Source organism: Panicum virgatum, chromosome 6K, assembly GCF_016808335.1.
Source record: "Panicum virgatum strain AP13 chromosome 6K, P.virgatum_v5, whole genome shotgun sequence".
In the NCBI taxonomy this organism is placed as follows: Eukaryota; Viridiplantae; Streptophyta; class Magnoliopsida; order Poales; family Poaceae; genus Panicum; species Panicum virgatum.
Window position 1 is genome coordinate 44184836 of NC_053141.1, and position 20926 is coordinate 44205761.

A 20926-nucleotide genomic window follows, 5' to 3' on the forward strand; every position below is an offset into this window, starting at 1 on the left:
ACGCGGAACTGAAATGAGAGGGGTGACCCTACATTTCTCTGTAATTTTCCAATAATACCCCACTCATTTAATTCCTGTGCCATTCCACGGAAATGCGTCTCTGCAGCGGCTCCTCGTGCATTTCAGGCAACCTCTGCGGCTCTGCCTGGGGGTTGGAATTGGAAAATTCTTTTTGCGTCATATTTTAATATTTTATCCATTTCCTGTATTTCACATTCTTTTTTTTTGGGAAAAGGAGCAGACACCTGGTGTTTGTCAGAATTGAATCTCTTTTATTTTTGGTGGTACATGAATGATGCGACGCGACAGTGTCTCTTACGTTAGATACTCCATACCCTAAATTCTTGACGTTTAGGACATGATTGTGGTAACCAAAGTAACCAAAGAATCATTAATTAGGGATAATTTTCCCTGTCTACCCCTATTAAATCTAGTTGCGGTATGCTTGACCTGAGAAATAAACCAAGGGTGGACTGGCTAGTCCAGCGTGGTGGGCGCTGTGACGGGCGTGGTGTAGGTTCAATTCCCCGCGGCCTCAAAATTTTTGCTGCTTGGGTTTTTCATGGGACTGCATGGTAGTACTGTGCAGGGCTGTTGCTGGACGTTCGATTTTTGCCGTTCGCGCTCGCTGGACGTTTTTGCCGCTCCTTGTTTTCGCGATTTTTGCTCGCTGGATGTTTTCGCGCACGTGTTTTCGCTGGAAGTTTTTGGCGCCGCTCCTTGTTTTCGGCTTGGACGATGATTGGGTCCGTATATTTATACGCCCGGCCGGATTGCAACACAAACAAAACACCCGCACAAATGGCCTTCGATCTAAACGTGCCTGTACTGGACCTCAACGAGCCTCTACTGGAGGACATCGGTAAGTTTGCTTCTTTTCTTGCTTCTTTGCTTTCTTGTTTCCTTGCATCCTTGCTTCCTTGCTTTTCGATCGGTAAGTAGAACATGTTGTAGATGACCACGACACCGCATCCTTGCCGGCGCTGGAAGACGACGGCGGCGGCATCGATGAAGTTGACGACGACGGAGTCGGCGACCTCCAAAACGGAGTCCGCGACGAGCTCGACGAAGGCCGGCACCAACTCGACGGAGTCCGCGACCTCCAGGACGGAGTCCGCGACGAGCTCGACGGAGTCCGCGGCGACCTCGACGTCCTCGGTGACCGGCGAACACGTCCTCGGCGAACGTCTCATCTAAGTCTGCGAACACCGACGCCGAGCCGTGATCGAGCTTCCGGCTGGAATCCATGGCGGCGCTTGGCCAAGTGAGATGGAGCGAGGGAGTACTGGCACGATCAATGCACGCGGGAGAGAAACGAGGAGAGCCGCCCCACGCGCGATATCAATGCGACGGCATGCATGCGGGAGTGGAACCGAATGGACAGGGGCAATCGCGTCAAACCAGTCTCCCACGCGGCCAGAACGTCAACTTTTGAGAAAACGCACATGTAGGCTAGAACGTCAAGAATTATGGGTATGGAGGGAGTATGTGATAAGAAGATGAGGTGTGGCCATAACAGCCAAGCTTGGACCCTTCAGATAAAGTCACAAGAGTTTCTGCAAATTTTGACATCTTGCTTACCAAACCAGATTTTTTTTTATATATAATTTGTAATTTGTTTTGCTCCATGCCATTCCATCTTACCCAACCCATCCAGAAAAAGCAGCCATTTTTGCTCACTTTAAGATTTTACCTCACTTTTGCGCAAAATTCTGAATTCTGTTTGGTCATCAGTCAAGCATGGCCTTCATGCGTGCCGCTCAAGACGCCTCACACAAATCTCATGGCCTCTATGGGACAATTTCAGTTGGTTGCACCAAGAAAAGCTTTTTAAAACAGCTGACAGGGAAAACAAAGGAGGAAACCCTTTTAAAACAAACCCAAAACTTTTCCTGCACCCAAAAACATTTCTTTTCTGAACAGGCAGGTCTTGGATCAAGAGAAGAATGTGATAGGCAATCATATGAACCGTCGCTCACTCACCGTGTGTGTGTGTGTTGCACCTGGCTGGCTGCCATGCACAAGGTGTGCCCTGGCGCCCACAAGGGTTTTCTTTTGTATTGCATTAGAACAAGAAGAATGCAAGGGTCCCAAAAAAGGGTATAGGAGAATAGATGCTCCTCCATCTTTTAAGGTCGTGCTCAAATTCAGATGAAGGTTCGTCAGATGCCTTGTTGCACTAAGTGGTGGCTAGGATCGACTTCGGAAGTCCACGTAGCCTTTCCTTCCAACTACCAACCTCTTTAACCTCCTCTTTTAGCTGCAAACGTGTCAATAGTCAGTTTCTAAGTTCTTTACAAAGCAGAGTGATAGGATGAGCTGATTTGGTGCGGCTCTATCGTATGACGTATTCTAGGATCGGTCCTATTTTAAAATTGATGTGGATGCTGGTTCAGAGCGAGATAAACATCCATCAGATGTAGTTCAGACAGTGACAACTTGAAGTAGACGCAGAAAGAAATGGAAATTAGTATGAACACTCAACCTGTAATAACCCCTAGTTTTGATGGTATTGATACAAATTGGGCATCCTTACATCTTTATCGTACAAGAAACAAATGAGAATTTGACGTCAGTTTGACTGATAAAGCCTTAACTTAACAGGCCAACCACTAAGCTCAGGTGGTTGCTAACGTGTGATAATTTTCCTAAAGAGTTTACTAATAAATGTCGGTTTGGTGATACACGCTTCTGAAATGAAATGGTAGGTTATCCTTAGTTCTTGACAGTGAAGAGCACGGCACTTCAAAGCAAGTCTGAAAAGGACCTCCTGTATGGACAGAGAGGGGCATGCATGGGAATTTTCAAAAAGATAAAGCGCAGTTTGTTAACCTGCCTCCCTCTCAGAGATGATAAAAGCAAAAGAGATCGAAAGATTCGGGCATGCTCCTCATTTTTTTTCCCTCCAGACACTTTTTGCTCACGCCTTTATCTCGACTTCTTGAGCTTAGCTGCTTCGTACTCCCTCTCATAGCACGCCTATCTGCGGCGAAACCCCTAGCCTCTTGGTTGAGAAACCAGCAACTCTTTAGGCCCTCTTTATCTGGACAGATAGTGATTTGATTTATTTTCTTTTCCATTTCATTGGGATTGAACCTGATCGTCTTCTACCAGACAAGCCAATCATCCAGTAACTGTTAACATGGTCTTGTACAGGACTACCAATAAAATAAAATAAAAACTTAAGCATTTGCAATTATAAAGTTTCCAAACACATTTTGCCTGTAGAAGGTTTATGTTAATGGCCGTGTTTGGTTAACGCTGAAAAAAATTTCGCGAAAACTTTTTGGTCATTTGACCACTAATTTAGAGTATTAAATGAAGTCTAATTACAAAACCACCTCCACAACTCCATGTAAATCGCGAGACGAATCTAATGAGGCCTTTGATGCGTGATTAGAGGATGGTACTGTAGCATCAATGTAGCAAATCATCAATTAATTACCGTCATTAGATTCATCTCAAAAAGTTACATCCATCCCTGAAAAAGTTTTACAAATAGACTACATTTAGTACTCCATGTGGAAGTTCGTTTTTTTTTGTGAAATCTTGATGTGACCCAAAACCAAACGCGGCCAAGTCAGAACAAAGGCCTTGTTTGCTTTCAAAGCGCTAGCTAGCGCTATAAAAGAATCTCGCATGCATGGTGTGCTAAATGAAGTCTATTTGCAAAATCTTTTCAGAGATGGGTGTAACTTTTCGCGACGAATCTAATGATGGTAATTAATTGATGATTTGCTACAGTGATGCTACAGTAACCATCCTCTAAACGCGCGGTCAAAGACCTCATTAGATTCTTCAGGGTCACTAGCGCGGGGTTCTGGAGTTGGTTTTGTAAACTGGCTTTATTTGACACCGTAATTAACCGTTAAAATGTCACTATTCACTAGCGCGCTACAAAACCAAACGGGCCCAAAGTCTAAAGTTCTGGAACTGAAAACTGCATGAAGTTAAAAAGGCAAGAATGAAGATTCAAGTGCACATGTTAAAACAGGACAAACAAGGTCTTTGCATAAGTCAAGCATTAGCAGCAATTTTTATCCCTGTGCCCATCACCTGCTAGAAACAAAACAAATGCAGGCTCCTGCTTCTTCATCGGATGCCTGCAGGCTGCAGCTGCAAAGGGGGGGTAGACACTCTAAGAGCATGGTCAATAAGAGCGCCGAGCTGAGCGGCTGCTGCACTGTTTATGCGCGGATAAACAGTGAACGAACAGTGAAATAGTACGATGAACAGTGAGATAAACAGCAGATGAACAGTGGACGCGCTCGGCGACGGAAGCGGCGACAAGCTCGGCGCAGACTCCCCTCCAGCTCAGTCAGGCAGCTGACGTGTTCGGCGATTCGCCGATTGCTGTACCTGCCCTAACACGCCCTGTTTTTTCAATGTCCCATCGATCAGTACAAGACACTGCATCAAGGCCGTGTTCAGTTCCATTTTTCCAAATTCCAAATTTTTTTTCCGGCACTTGCATGGAGACTTAAATCTAGACGAAATAAAAAACGCATTGCGACTGCTGTCTGTAAATGGCGAGACGAATCTAATGAACCTAATTAGGCTGTAATCAGATGCTAAATTGCTACAGTAATGCTACAGTAAATAACCTCTAATGATGGATTAATTAGGCTCATTAGATTCGTCTCGCGATTTACAGACGAGTACTGTAATTATTTTTGTGATTAGTCTATGTTTAGTACTTCAAATATAGAAAGATGTCTTTTCAAAAAATTTACAGGCTGCAACCAAACACGGCCCAAGTTAAAAAAAGTCAGAAGAAGACATGAATGATTGGCAAGCATGGTCGTTTTTACTGCTGCCAGTATAGATCCATAGTACAGGGCTAACCTTAATCAACTGCCCAGCTCTTAGGACACAGCAAGAATCTCAGCTTGTTCTTTTCATCAGTGCCATGTGGGCCACCACCAGGAAAAGAGGCAAAGGGGAAATGTCACTATTGTATTTGAGAGTGAACGGCTGCTACGCTGAGCTGAGCTCAGCTGTGAGTCAAAATGGTAATGGGTATCCGAAATCCGAGTACCCGACGGGTTTTACCCGATAAGAAGACGGGTATGGAATGAGTTTTCTACCCGTGGGTATATTATTGGGCAAAATCTTGTACCGTCGGGTATGGCGGGTACGGGTGCGGATGTATACTACCCATACCCGCCTACCCGCGGGTAAGAAATACCCGCACAAAAAATAAGTCATCTTAAGTGTCTAACTCATTTTAGCCCACATGGCCCATGAATTTGGCCCAAATCCAATTAATCCCTCCTAGTATATATATTGTTGAACTCTCCTTCAAATCCTACTCCACACTTACTCTAATTTTAATTTGAAATGAATTATTTTTCATATGAATATGTGATATTTATATGTAATTCTCGAGTATGCTTTTCGGGTACGGGTTACCCGTCGGGTATAAATTACCCGCCGGGTACGGGTATGGAAATATTTTTCTACCCGTGTACGGGTACAGGTAACCCGACGGGTAAAACTTAGTTCTAGCGGGTACGGGTATGGGTGGGCAATACCCGACGGGTATGTACCCATTGTCATCTCTAGCTGTGAGCATTCAGTCTGGTCAAATGCTCATCCATTGAAGTATTAGACTCATTTTTCCCAGCAGCACTTCCCCTGTTTTGTTGTAAATATGAACAATACTACAGCTTTTTTTGAGAAACATTTTCTCTCTCTTTATTTCAGTTGATTCACTTGCACTGCAAACTCTGCAAGAAACCACAAAAGCTGACATGAAAATTTCATTAAATAAAGAAATTGAGTACCTCCTCAGGAACAAGGCTTTGCATTTGCATGCTGCACCTGCATGGGTTTATGATACTGCTGCATTTTCTATGCCTGCAGGACTGCAACTTGCAAGAGCAAAATGCAGGGAACCAGCCAGTAAATTGTTGGATCTACATGCTTCAGCTACTTGCTGTACCGCTGTATAGTAGACAACATCTGCAAGTGCCAAGTGCAAGATGGGGGATATGTTTTGGACACAGCTCAGCTCACGATACGGCTCATGATACGGCTGCAAGAATCAAGATCCCAAGTCTAGGTTCCGGTAGTATTTCTATGTTTCTGTTGCATGATCTGCCTCTGTGTATGCGCACACTTCTTCCAGCCTATGGCTCTATTTAGATCCGACTCCGTAAACCCTGTAAATAAAAAAAACGTCACATCGAATGTTTCGACACATACATAGAGTACTAAATGAAGTCTATTTATAAAACTTTTTACATGAATGGGCTGTAAATCGCGAGACGAATCTAGTGAGCCCACTTAAGCCATGATTTGTAACAGCGATGCTACAGTAACCATCCGCTAATTATTGATTAATCATAGATTAATTAGCATCATTATATTTGTCTCGCGATTTACAACCCATCTGTGCAAAAAGTTTTATAAATAGACTTCATTTAGTACTTCAAATTAGTAAGATTCCTTTGCAAAAATTTTTTGCAACGAAACTAAACACAGCCTATGTTTGGCTGACAGTTTTTCCATGGATGTAGGTACATTAGTGCATGACCTACCTAAACCACCATCTTAAACCGAATGCCTACCTGTTTGTCTGCACTGAAATGAAACTGTTCCTTCTGCAGCTAGTAATCAAAGGACTCAATGCAGATCACTACTGTTTCCAGTCTGCATTGAACGAACCATATGCAGCTGTTGCCTTCATCGCTTCACATGGACTGTGTTACTCTTCCAAACTTTCCATCACATCGAAACATTAAATATAGCAAATGATCCATACATAGAGTACTAAATGTAGGTAAATAAAAAAATTAATTACATAATTTTAATGTACATTGCGAGACGAATCTTTTGAGCCTAGCTAGCCTATGATAAGACAATATTTACCACATACAAACAAAAAGTTCTACAATGATTTTCACAAATATTTTTCGCATATTTTTTGCAATTAAACACAGCCACGATGTGCTGCCACAGAGGCATTCACTCCCCCTTCCTCTCCCTCCTGCATCCAGCCGGCTTGGATGGCAAGGCGTCAGGGTCTTCTCCTGTTCGGGCGCAAATGCCAAGGCTTGTTTTGTTTGCAGGAGAGAGAGAAAGAGCAGTTACCCCTGCGCAGATACCTGCACTGCACCTGCTGCGAGGATGACGGTTCTAGGACAGTAGAAGTCTAGCGCTGTTGGACCAAGGAGTTGGGATTCCAGAATTCCAGCGAGAGGTCGTCGGACGTTGGCAGATGCTATCGCATCGCCGTCAGAAACCTCGTGGATCTCGAGACGTGGGGAGGATGAGAAAAGTCCACACTTCTACTGCATCCGGTCACAGATGACAGACCTACATCCTACAATACGTGTAGCAGCCCAGCCTAAGACCCTGGACATGAGTACACAGAACTTTGACTTGGTCCTATGACAATGGTATCAATAGATTTACCATCAAAAGCGATTCTTTCTCACTGTAATTTACTGATTTTGTCACTCACTCCGTTTCTGAATATAGGGTGTGTTTAGATAAAAACCCCCACAAAATCCAAAATTTCCATCACATCAAAATCACATCAAAACATTAAATTTAGCAAATGACACATACATGAAGTATTAAATGTAGGTAAATAAAAAACTAATTGCATAGTTTTGATGTACGTTGCGAGACAAATCTTTTGAGCCTAGTTAGATCATGGTTGGACAATATTTATCACAAACAAACGAAAAGTGCTACAGTATCCAATGTAACCTTTTCCAGGGATCTAAACACAGCCATACTAGTGAAGGATAACACTTCGTCAGGCATTGAGGCCCTGTTTGGAACCAAACTTTTTTCAGAAGTCCCTATCACATCAAAAGGAATCATACTATTTTATAGTATTAAATAAAATCTGTTTATAAATGTTTTTTTAACAGCTGAGTGTTTTTTCGCGAGACGAATCTAATGAGTCTAATTAATTCATAATTTTCTACAGTACCATTCGCTAATCATAGATTAATATATTTCATTAGATTCGTCTCGCAATTTAGCCCCAGGGTTCTGCAGTTAGTTTTATAATTAACTTTTATTTAATACTTCTAAATAGTAAAAAGTTCCAAAGACTTAAAAAAAATCCCTGGAACCAAACAACCCCTGAGATAACAGGTAATCACATCGAAGACCCTGTATCAATGCCCTAATCTGCTGTAAGAGAGCACTCTGTGTTACTGAGTTCAGCGTTGATGTGGTCCATGGCAAAGATGAAGTGGAATCTGCACAGTGCGGAATTATGGCACATAAATTGCAGGAGCACAGTGAATGATCAGTTTGCCCACACAGACGCACACAGCCCCGCATTGATGAGCTCCCCCCGCATTCATGCCCGCAGCAGCAGCAGCCTCCTTCTGATCCCCATTCGCTGCGTTCATGGACTTCGGCTGACGCTTGCTAGCTATCGATCCACACGCAGGAAGGAGCACGAGCGCCGGGGCCGACCTGGCCCACCTGCCAGAGCCCATGCCGCCGAGGTGGCGACTTGGTGGCCACGGCGTTTCACTCATCATCGAGATGCTATTCCTTCGCGTGAAGAATGTGACGGTAATAAGTGTTAGCAAATGTATTTAATCTGTTTTTAGTTTTATGGTCTTGGTCATTAGCTGACCGTGGGCCCTGTAGATCCGGCCATTAGCTGACCGTGGATCTCTGTTCCTGATCAGGCACAACTCCTTGTTGGTTGTTTTGCCGAGATCTCAGGAATCCTCACGCAGCCCTCCCATGATTCCTCTCCTAGTTTTGTTGCTATAAGCTAGGGAGGCTATCTTGTGGTTTGGGTCACATATGTAATCGTGTGTCCCCTCTGGAATACAACACATATTCTGCGTGACAATTCCTCTATCATGGTATCAAGAGACGTCACGGTCCCGTGACCTCTCGTGTAACGATCCGGCCCGTGATAACGGCTAAGATCTACTCTACACGTTGAGTAAATCACACCTGCTAAATAACTCTCTTGCGCTTTCGTCCTCGCTTCGCGCAAAAAGTTCGAACCGTAGTTATTAGCTTCCCAGGGACCGGCTATTTAAGTTGGTTCGACTCCCTTCCCGTTTTCAGTATGGGACTAAAGCACCACTGTGCCGCGGCGCTACAGTAGCGACACGCTAGAGTAACCCGCGCGGCCCACTGGCCCATGGGCTGTGACAATCACCCCTGTTAGGATTCGACGTCCTCGTCGAACCAGCTTACCCATACGGGACAAAGGAGTAGGATTCACTCTCTTGGGCCACGTCCCATACGTCTAGTGCTAACGATCCCATGTGCCACGTCCGTGGGTTCACTGCCAGCAGCCCATGTGTGTCCGTCCACATTCTGTTGGCATTTGTGTTTCCACACGCCGACATGCTCATGTACGCGCACTTCTGCCCGTACGTGGCGTGAAACCGCGAGAGTATGGCTCTGATACCCCTGTAACGACCCGGCCCAGGATAACGACTAAGATCTACTCTACACGTTGAGTAAACCACACCTACTAAATAACTCTCTTGCGCTTTCGTCCTCGCTTCGCGCTAAAGGATCGATCCGAAGTTATTAGCTTCCCAGGGATCGGCTATTTAAACTGGTTCGACTCCCATCCCGTTTCCAGTATGGGACTAGCACCACTGTGCCGCGGCGCTACAGTAGCGATGCGCTACAGTGACCCGCACGGCCAACTGGCCCATGGGCTGTGACAATCACCCCCGTTAGGATTCGACGTCCTCGTCGAACCGTCGAACCAGCTTAACCATACGGGACAAAGGAGCAGGATCACCTCTCTTGGGCCACGTCCCATACGTCTATTGCTAACAATCCCATGTGCCACGTCCGTGGGTTCACTGCCAGCAGCCCATGTGTGTCCGTCCACATGCTGTTGGCATCTGTGTTTCCACGCGCCGACGTGCTAATGTACGCGCACTTCTGCCCGTACGTGGCGTGAAACCACGAGAGTATGGCTCTGATACCCCTGTAACGACCCGGCCCGAGATAACGGCTAAGATCTACTCTACACTTTGAGTAAACCACACCTGCTAAATAACTCTCTTGCGCTTTCGTCCTCGCTTCGCGCAAAAGGATCGATCCGTAGTTATTAGCTTCCCAGGGACCGGCTATTTAAACTGGTTCGGCTCCCATCCCGTTTCCAGTATGGGACTAAAGCACCACTGTGCCGCGGCGCTACAGTAGCGACACGCTAGAGTAACCCGCGCGGCCCACTGGCCCATGGGCTGTGACATCTCGCTTCCGTTAAACCCTAGCAGCCGCCGTCAATTGCCTTGCGCCCATGGCTACTCCACCTCCGGCCACACAGCCCCCGCTGCATCCCTCTGCCGACGCCAGCGCCGAGGATGCGCAGGCCACCAAGGATCGCGAGGTCGCGAAGAAGATGGAGGAGGAGCGTCAGGCTCTTGCAAACGCTGCTGACGCCGCTGCCAAGGCGGCTGCTGCCGCCCAGGAACGTGTTCGGCAGGCCCTCGCTGCTCTCGAGAACGAGCGCGCCGCAGTCGCCGCCGAACGCGAGGCCGCCGCTGCTCGTCTTCGTGCAGCTCCGTCCCCACCCAAGCCTGACAATGGCAACGCCGATGATCTCCTCGAGGCGGCAACCATCGCCAATCTCCATGCTCAGGCTGCCTCAATCCAGAACATTCGTGCTCTCGTGCCGGTTATTCTTGATCCCCTCTCAACTCACTACAATCGCTGGCGTGATTTGGTGATCCTCGCTCTCAAGCGCTACTCCCTCGACGACCACGTCCTCCTCGACGCTGCCTCCCTGGACGTCCCGGCATGGCGGCGCATGGACGCGGTGGTCCGGTTCTGGCTGTTCGGTACCCTGACGGCCGAACTCATGGAGACTGTCCGTGTTCGGAAGGACACGGCGCGCGTCACCTGGGTTCGCATCGAGGAGCAGTTCCGTGGGAACCGCGAAACCAGGGCACTCCAACTCGACGCTGCGTTTCGACTTTTCGAGCAAGGTGACCTGTCCATTACTGACTATTGCATGCGGATGAAGGCTATGGCAGATGATCTGGGTGATCTTGGCGAGGTCATCCAAGATCGGACTCTGGTGCTTAATGTGCTGCGTGGCCTCAATGAGCGATACTCCCACATGGTGGCTCTCCTGAATCGGTCAAGACCGTTCCCCACCTTCGATGAGGTCCGCAACGATCTCCTTCTCGAGGAGCTTACCATCAACAGCACCCGGGCATCCTCGACGTCTTCTACTGCCTTGGTCGCATCTGCTGCCAAGCCTAGTGCCTCTGCACCGGCCTCCCAACCAAGCAGCAGCACCAGCACCAAGCCTGCCAACCCCAGCGGCAACTCCAAGAACAAGAACAGGCGCAAGAACGGCAACAAGGGCAGCACTCCTTGGCCCTCCTTCTACAACCCGTGGACCGGCACAATCACCATGTGGCCTGGTCCTCAGCAGCAGAAGGGAGGGCCACAACAGCACCAGCAGTTCCATGCACCCCAGCAGGGCTCGTCTACACAGCAGCAAGCCCTGCTGGCTGCGGCTCCCTACAAGCGGCGCCCCCTTCATGCTTCCTGGGTATCCCGGCTACCCGGTTGCGCCACAGCCGTCCCTGTCACAGCAGCCGCAGCATCCACAGCTGCAGTTGCAGCCTGCAGCGCCGATCCAACCCATGCAACAGCAGCAGCATGCGGCACCGGCCTCCTGGAGTCCATGGGGGGCGCCACTTGGGATCAACAGTCCCTCGCCAACTCCTTCAACACTATGACTCTCAGTCAGCCTGGCACTGGCGACTGGGTCATGGATTCAAGAGCCACCAACCATATGTCACCTGACGCCGGTAACATCTCCTTGTTCCGTCCTCCTCGTTCTTCCTATCCTTCATCAATTATTGTTGACAATGGGTCTGTTCTTCCAGTTTCATCCGTTGGTCATGCTGTTCTACCTGGTCCTTTGTATCTTAATAATGTCCTTGTTGCTCCACATATTATTAAGAAACTCATCTCCGTTAGACAGTTCACCACTGATAATCATTGCTCCATCGAATTTGACCCTTTCGGCCTTTCTGTGAAGGATCTTCGTTCCCGGAACATGATCGCCAGGTGCAATAGTTCGGGGGCCCTCTACTACCTGCACGCTTCGGAGTCCACACAGTCGCCCTCTGCACTTGTCGCTGCTGCTCCTGCTGCCTCGTCCGACTTGTGGCATCGTCGACTTGGTCATCCTGGCCATGAGGCGCTCTCTAAGCTCGCCAGTTCCTGTAGCATCTTGTGTAATAGGGCCACTAGCGAGTCTATTTGTCATGCCTGTCAACTGGGCCGCCACATTCGTTTGCCTTTTGCTAGTTCTTCGTCTCGGGCTTCCAAGAATTTCGATTTAATTCATTGTGATCTTTGGACATCTCCTGTCACCAGTGTGTCCGGTTACAAGTATTATCTTGTTATTCTCGATGATTGTTCACATTATTTGTGGACCTTCCCTCTACGCCTTAAGTCTGAGACGTTCTCTACTTTGGCTAACTTTTTCTCCTATGTCTCTACCCAGTTTGGATGCACCATTAAGAGCGTCCAGTGTGACAATGGCCGCGAGTTCAACAACTCCTCCACACGCTCCTTTTTCCTCACCCATGGTGTCCTCTTACGGATGTCATGTCCCTATACTTCTCCTCAGAACGGGAAAGCGGAACGTATGATTCGTTCCACAAATAACGTCATTCGCTGTCTCCTTCTCCAAGCGTCTCTTCCTCCTCAGTACTGGGTCGAAGCCCTCCATGTCGCCACATACCTTCTCAATCGCCTACCCACCAAAACTCTTGCGTCCGGCACTCCCTACCTTGCTCTCTTTGGCACCCCACCAGATTACACACATCTGCGAGTCTTTGGCTGCGCCTGCTACCCAAACCTCTCGGGCACGGTGCCCCATAAGCTGTCTCCTCGCTCTGCTTGCTGTGTTTTCTTGGGGTATTCCGCCAATCACAAAGGTTACCGGTGTCTCGACCTTGCCTCCAACAAAATTCACATATCCCGTCATGTGCTTTTTGATGAGGCATCCTTTCCCTTTGCCGGACGCTCTCCTTCAACTCACACTAATGACTTATGTTTTCTTGATGAGTTTGAGATGCAGGTTTGCCCCATTGGCTCTCCTGTGTTTCCCCCTGTAGGTTCGGCTGTCTCCAGCCCCTTGTGCGGCCCTGGCGCTCTTCGAGAGCTCTCGTCGCACCCTGCCCTAGATCAGCTTCCCGCTGATCCGTGGGCGCCGGAGCCCGAGCTGCGTGCGCCGTCGTCATCCGTCGCGGTGCCACACGCGGCTCAGTCTCCGCCTCCGCCTGTGCCACAGGCGGCCACGCTGACGTCTCCATCTGCACCACCCGCGACTCTGTCTCCTGCATCTGCGCCTACGCAGCAGGCGGCCTCGCCTCCGCCCTCGCCTGTGCCACAGGCGGCAACGACGGCGCCTTCATCCGTGCCACGCACGGCTCCGCCTCCGCCTGTGCCTGCGCAGCAGGCGGCCCTGTCTCCGTCCCCGCCTGTGCCACAGACGGCCACGACCACCCCTGCGCCGCCCTCCCCGCGGGCTGCCTCCGCAAGTCTACCGTCGCCTCGCTGTACACGGTCCGATCACCGCCTCAGGGCGCCGCCCTACTGTGGTGCGCGTCCCGGTGCATGCTCCGGGTCCCGTCGGGCCGCCTCTTCCTGCAGGCGCGACACCTATTCCACCCGTGGTAAATCAACACTCCATGACTACCCGTGGCAAGCTGGGTTTTCGGCAATCGTATATTGGACTTCATAGTGCTCAGCTCTCTCCCATCCCGAAGACCTTTCGCAGTGCTCTCGCTGACCCACACTGGCGCACTGCTATGGAGGCTGAGTATTCTGCTCTTGTCTCCAATCACACCTGGGATCTCGTGCCTCGGCCTCCTGGCGCCAATGTCGTCACAGGCAAATGGGTTTTCAAGCATAAGTTTCTTGAAGATGGAAGTCTGGAACGCTACAAAGCTCGCTGGGTTGCTCGCGGTTTCACACAATGTCCTGGTGTTGATTATGATGAGACATTCAGTTCTGTTGTGAAGCCTGCTACGGTTCGGACAGTTCTCTCTCTGGCGCTCTCTCCGAATTGGCATGTTCATCAGTTGGATGTTAACAATGCTTTTCTTCATGGGAACTTGTCACAGACAGTATATTGCTCTCAGCCCTCCGGGTTTGTGGACTCCACTCATCCTGACTTTGTTTGTCGTCTCAACAAGTCCCTCTATGGTTTGAAACAGGCGCCCAGGGTCTGGTATAGTCGTTTTGCGTTGCACTTATTGAGTCTGGGTTTTGTTGAGGCAAAGCCCGACACTTTCTTGTTCATCTACAGCCAAGGTTCAGACACTGTCTATTTGCTTCTTTACGTTGATGATATTGTGCTTACAGCCTCCAGTCGTGCACTCCTTAGTCGCACCATTACTGCTCTGCAACATGAATTCTCTTTGAAGGATTTTGGCTCCACTTCATCACTTCTTGGGAATCTCAGTACAACAGCGCCAAGGTGGCTTCTTCATGTCTCAACGTCAGTACATTTTGGACATTCTTGAGCGTGCTGGGATGTCAGACTGCAAGCCCTGTAGCACTCCAGTTGATACACAGGCTAAGGTTTCTGCGGATGTTGGTCCTCCGGTCAGTGATGCTACTCACTACAGGAGTCTTGCCGGTGCCCTTCAGTACCTCACCTTTACCCGGCCTGATATATCATATGCTGTTCAGCAAATCTGCCTTCATATGCATGACCCTCGTGAGCAGCACCTTTCTGCAGTCAAGCGCATTCTGCGGTATCTTCGTGGCACTCTTGCTTATGGTCTTCTTCGCCGTGGCGCCATGGCTGAACTGACTGTATACACTGATTCTGATTGGGCGGGCTGTCCGAACACGCGCAAATCTACATTTGGGTATGCTGTGTTTTTTTGTGATAATTTGGTTTCTTGGTCTTCCAAGCGCCAGAATACTGTATCCCGGTCCAGTGCGGAGGCTGAATACAGGGCAGTTGCTAATGGTGTTGTTGAGGCGACTTGGTTACATCAGCTGCTTCATGAGCTCCGTCATCCTCTGCCAAAGAGCACCCTTGTCTATTGTGACAACGTGAGTGCTGTTTATTTGTCCTCCAACCCGGTTCAGCATCAACGTACAAAGCATGTTGAAATTGATCTACACTTTGTCCATGAGCGGGTCTCTACTGGTGCTGTGCGGGTTCATGTGCCTACTACATCTCAGTTTGCTGATATCTTCACCAAAGGTCTGCCTACCTCGGTGTTTGCTGAATTTTCGGTCCAGTCTGAATGTCGTAGCTTCCGACGATTCGACTGCGGGGGGGGGGGGGGGGGGGGGGGGTTAGCAAATGTATTTATTCTGTTTTTTAGCTTTATGGTCTTGGTCATTAGCTGACCGTGGGCCCTGTAGATCCGGTCATTAGCTGACCGTGGATCTCTGTTCGTGATCTGGCACAACTCCTTGTTGGTTGTTTTGCCGAGATCTCAGGAATCCTCACGCAGCCCTCCCATGATTCCTCTCCTAGTTCTGTTGCTATAAGCTAGGGATGCTATCTTGTGATTTGGGTCACATATATATATAATCATGTGTCCCCTCTAGAATACAACACATTCTGGAATACAACACATATTCTGCGTAACAATTCCTCTGTCAATAAGTAGCAACGAATTCACTGAACCTTTCGCCTTCAGAACAAAAGTTTTTTTTTGTTTGTTTTTTTACTGTCCGCAAAGCTTCTGGATGAGGCACTGTCACTGAGGCTCTCACTGGCTGCGTGTCGTGAAAGGAAGGCTTGACGACATGGCAGCAGCCAGCAGCAGCGGTAGCTTCTTCTAAAGGTCCATCATGGCCTCGCAGCAGAGCCGGGCGCACGCTCGCACGAGCTGCACTTAGCATCATCCATGACGGAAAAGCCCACCCAGCAAGTGCTCCGGATCTGCATGCAGGATGCAATCATCGGAGGCAAAAGAGGATGGGAGAGGGTACAGCGGCTACCAAAAAAATTCAGAGATTGCAGTGGTGAAGTGAGCATCAAGCTGCTGCAACCGACGGGGCACGGGATCTTTTCTGTGTGTTGATCGAGAGGAGATTACCAGGTGGCCTTATTTAACAGTTAACATCATGTTAGGCTAAACCAGACATGGTTGACTGTAACATCCCAGGTTTCAGCAAACCTGTTCCCGGGTGAAACGAAGCATGTCGCCCATGTTGCAATGCATTGCATAAGCTCCGACTGAACCACATGTTTAAGCCCTACTTTAGTATGGACATTCCAATTCGACCTAAAGGCATGTACATATTATCATCATAAGGTAGGCGAGCTACGCCGGGCGCCAGCTAACAGGAACTCAGGAAGGGAGGTGCCACGCATGGCGTGCCGGTGGCGTCAGCAGGGGAAGAGGATGGGGGACCCGTCGCGGCGCAGCCGGTTCTCGGAGAGGTCCACCTTGCTCATCTTCTCCTCGCACCACAGCAGCTGCTCCTTGCTCAGCTTCCCCATCCGCAGCACCCGCGACACCACCTTGATGTCGACCAGGGCGAACAGCAGCTGAACCTCCTCCATTGTGGCTGGCCAGGTCTTGCTCTTCCACCCTTTCTTCTTCTTGAACAGCTCCTTCACCTTCGCCTCCTTCTGCAGGGTTTGGAAACTTGCGTTAGCAGGTACTCAAGAAAGAGTATTTAACACAAAGACCTCTTTGGTAATGTCACAACTATGTGGCCTTTGCCAACATCAGATTCTAGGAAAGATGCATTCTACTGCTACCTATTTTTCAGAGCACCACGGAAGACAAAAGATCATATGGAACAAAGTGAATGAAAGGTCATAAAGATCTCAACAGAATAAAATTTACCTTATCGAGTGAAGATTGCACTTGATGAATCGAGCTTCCAGTGTGGCCATGAGCACTATTCTTTTTCTTGTCCTTCTTCAGGAAAAGGCAGAAAGTTAGGATAGACTCCTCTAACAACTTAATGAGATCAGGTGCAAAAATCGATGGTTCCATTTGGTCTTCGGTGTTATCTTTCTTATCTGCAACTGATTTGAGAGGAGAAATGATAAGCAGATAATATATCAGACACAACTGAGCATCATTAGTATGCAATACAAACAAGTGGCCAAACTTGGACCCTAAAAACAGACATATCATGCTGTGAATATAGGAACCTAGTAAAAGAAGGAAGAAATGAATCACGAAAATGAAACAGAGAAACTACTTTGTTTACTGTGCTACTATGACCAATACTTATTACTTTACTGCCGAATAAAGTACATTGTGATGCAAGATTTTGGTACAGGATTATATGTATTTGGCATTAAACATGTTGCTGCAGTAACAGGAAAGAATTCACCAGTAATGTATCCAAGCATTATGGATGCACAAAGCTAAGGTTCAACAAGCCAGCTAGATGCACACGACATTACTAACAAGTTTCAGAATCTAGATCTGTACCAAGTCTTTCCGATAGTACAGGGACTGACAATTTTTTTTAAGAAATTACCTACCATAATAGTTGAGGAAATTCTTGTGCATGCCATACTTATCCATGTTAAATTCACAGATAAAAATATCCAAAAACTAATGTGTAGCTCTTTTAGCCATAGATTCTGTACATGTTATTGGAACTTTATAGTAGAGACAATGAAACATGCAGCTCTTAATCCCAAACATACATACTACTCATGTTACCATCCTTTTGAAAGCAGCACTCGAGTTATGGTACAAAACGTACCACTGCCAACATTTCTTCCCAATGTCTGATGAACATGAAATAGAAAAGAACCAAGTTCCACATAGTACATCACTGCTCATTAAATTGCCAGTGTACGGCAGATTGAATTGGATTGCACCACGTGAAATGTGTAGGTTATTCAGTACCCAAATTTATTTACTGTAGTACTGGGCTAGGACAGGGCACAAAGCATGAATAACCTAAGAAGGTATAATCTGCATTATACTTAACTTAATATGACCTAATGAAAATGTCCCATGTATATGGGTAATATCAGCTCTATATTTTCCCTCAGCAAATGTTCCTCAAACATTTCCACAGCTTATTTGAGTTGTACAGGATTTGAAATCAACATAACACCGTTACCAAACATGTAGAGTTTCTGGGAAAAAAAATTCATATATAGAAACAGCATTGACTGAAGTGCCAAACAAACAGGAATCATCAACACACCTAGAGACAAACAGTACCCATGCGAGAGAAAGTCACAACCCATGACATCTCATAATGGAATAATCTTTATTCCACCATACCTTCTATGATATTTAAGATAAATAATTCTAAAAAGTGAAATCTAGATTGAAAAGTATTAGGCATTTGCTGAACCACACCTGCTGTCATTAAGATCTCAAGTGTAAAAATGTGTTCTCTCACACTAAAGATGTATGCACTGTTTGGATTTAAGTTAAGAACATGACAACATAAGTCTATAAAACCATAACCCACAGGAAAGTTCTACGGCTCAAAGGAACACATTTCAAATGGTACAGGTTACATTTATGTTAGAATTCAGTAGGTACAACCCAAAGAATCTTACCTTGAAAAGTGGGGACCTGAAGCAACTTTGACAACAAGCTCCGGGACCGTGCATATATCTCAACCCGGGTACCATGCTCAAATGGCTCATTTTCAACGAATCTCTGCAACAGAACCTGGAATTGCTGGAATGCTTGAGCAGCAGTGCTGTATGTTGTAGGATTATCAGGTTGCGCTGCAACTATAAGGCTCAGGTGCACATATGTACAATGCAGAGCCTCCCAGCTTAATGAAACATGAGCAACATATGCTGTTTCAAGTGTTTGATATGGATCATCTTCGCTTTGCTGTTGCTGAAGTTGTTCACAATCCTCCTGGAGCTCTTCCCTTCTTTTGAATGAGAGGCTACGCAGGGTAGATGCCAATTTGGATGCAGATCTTGGAGACTTTTTGGACATGTTCAGTGATTCTAGAAAAAGATTTATTTTCCAACCGTTAGAATGGTAAAAGTATGCAGAGGGGCTTATTTAAATATATATAAAATCAATGGCACACTATAAAGCAGCAGTAAAATGAAGCTGTCAAATTTATTAAGCAATAGAAAATACTGAAGGCAACCAGTAACATGTGCTGAAGGGAAACATTAAACAGGAAATATTGGCTGATTCAGTGAGACAAGAAAAGTCACATGGATTTCAGCAGGAAAGGGTGAAATTCCCATGTTGCTCCACGCGACATAGTAGTGTTCCCTGGAATTAGGTGTGTGCAGAGTCTGACTCGGGTACACGTATGGGTGTTTGATGGCAGATACCACTTGAATCCAGCACGAGTGCGTGGGTGTCGGACTCAGACTCAGGTAACCAAGTAGCGCTAGACAGAATATGACAAAAGTTGTTGATTGTGTTTTTCTTGCCTTTTTGAGTGATGTCAGCTGCCTGATGCTGCGGTTTCATTTTATAAAGACGGTTACAAAAAGAATACAAGCAGCAAAAGTGGGCATACCAAATGAGTCATGCAACTACCATATAACACTTGTATTCATTAAGCCTATTTACAGTAAGTAGGGACCATGCTTTAACACTTAGCAGAAGGCTCAACGTTGACTATAATTTATAAGTAGAATAACAAAACTAGCTGAGTGCTGAAGTTAATAAGAGAAAAATGGCCAACTTTGTGGCACCAGACTATATACATGCATAATCACAAAAGGGGGGAAAAAGAAAAGAAAAAGACTTGATACATGCATCGTGTTACAATCAACTGAATGTGAGAAAATAGAACCAAGCATATACTAAGAAGCATCCGCAACTGGCTACATCTATTACCTGGATCCTTCATGAGCTGCGTGATCATCTTATGAAACACCAGCATCCTCTCGCAGTATTTATCATACAGCGAATCGAACCCGCAAAGTGGGAACCCGTTGCCGACATCTGACTCCAACCACTCCCTGGAGCTGCTCCCTTCCTCCTCCCCTTCCTCCCCGCCGTCCTCCTCAACCTCGGCGCATTCCTCCTCGGGGATGAGCACCATGAAGCTGTTCTTCCGCAGCTCCTTGAGCCTCCGCTTCACCTCAGTCGTGATGAAATCATCGTCATCCTCCTCCTCCTCCTCCTCCTCCGTCACTTCCTCCACCGCGCCATTGCCTGCAACTGCACCCTCTGTCTCCTCAGCTTTCTCCCCTAAAATGTCAACCTTCTGTTGCTCCTCGGAGGCCACATTCCCGGCGGCGTGGGCCTCATCATCGGACTCCACTATCTCGCCACCACCCCCGGCGCCCTTCTTGCCCTTCCCGAACTTCTTGATCTTGAAGAAATCCATCGGTCGGAAGCCCCTAAACCCCAAAAGCTCAAACAGTCCCCCCAAAAGATCCCTCCCTTTTCTTTTCGCTGATTCTCGATCCCAAAGACGCCCGCTCCCTTTCGCTTTCCCTGCAAATACCAGAATATAAGGATCGAGGGGAGCCGAAGGTGATCCGAAGGAACACCTAGAGGAAACCCTAACAAATCGCGAGCTCGCGGGCCGTGCTCGACGGCCGAAATACCTCAGGAGACGGCGCCCTCAATCCCGGCGGCCGCAGCTGGAATGCGGGGACAATCCGCCAGAAAACACCAGCGAGACGCTCACCCCCTCAAGATCCGCCGAATCGGAGTCCGCCCCGGGTCCTCGCCGGGCGGGCCTCCCCCTCGCCTTCCCGGTGAATGCCGGGCTCACGGGCGCGAGGCGGCGGCGAGCGGCATCTCCGCGGACCGCGAGTGGTCGGCGCTGCGCAGCTGGTTTCGTCGCCTCGGGGCTGCGGGGCGGGGGGTTTTAGGATGGGGGAGTCGGTCTCCGGCCTGCGCTGGTGGATGGTGCTGGCTCGCGGTGCGGCGGCTCGCTGGGTCTGCAGCAGCCAGCAGGGTTCGCCCCGTCGGTACTCGGGGTGGGGTGCTGGACCTGGGAGGAATCGAATCCGAAATTTTTAACCGCG

General features: G+C 47.9%; 1 protein-coding gene across 1 annotated transcript; it reads right to left on the bottom strand.

Annotated features, from left to right (window-relative positions):
- Positions 1-16065: 16065 nt before the first annotated feature.
- LOC120712884 lies at positions 16066-20926 on the bottom strand. The gene is made up of 5 exons (XM_039998812.1): positions 20501-20926; positions 19782-20387; positions 18518-18925; positions 16821-17005; positions 16066-16600 (listed from the first exon to the last, which is right to left on the bottom strand). Exons 2-5 carry the CDS (start codon positions 20275-20277, stop codon positions 16355-16357), a joined length of 1335 nt encoding a protein of 444 aa, XP_039854746.1. The 5' UTR covers positions 20278-20387; positions 20501-20926; the 3' UTR covers positions 16066-16354.

Coding starts and splice junctions, on each gene's coding strand:
- LOC120712884 (XM_039998812.1), bottom strand. CDS start 20,277: ATGGATTTCTTCAAGATCAAGAAGTTCGGGAAGGGCAAGAAGGGCGCC. Junction 18,926..19,781: donor GCAGCTCATGAAGGATCCAG/GTAATAGATGTA, acceptor ATCTTTTTCTAG/AATCACTGAACATGTCCAAA. Junction 16,601..16,820: donor TGCAATCTTCACTCGATAAG/GTAAATTTTATT, acceptor CAAACCCTGCAG/AAGGAGGCGAAGGTGAAGGA.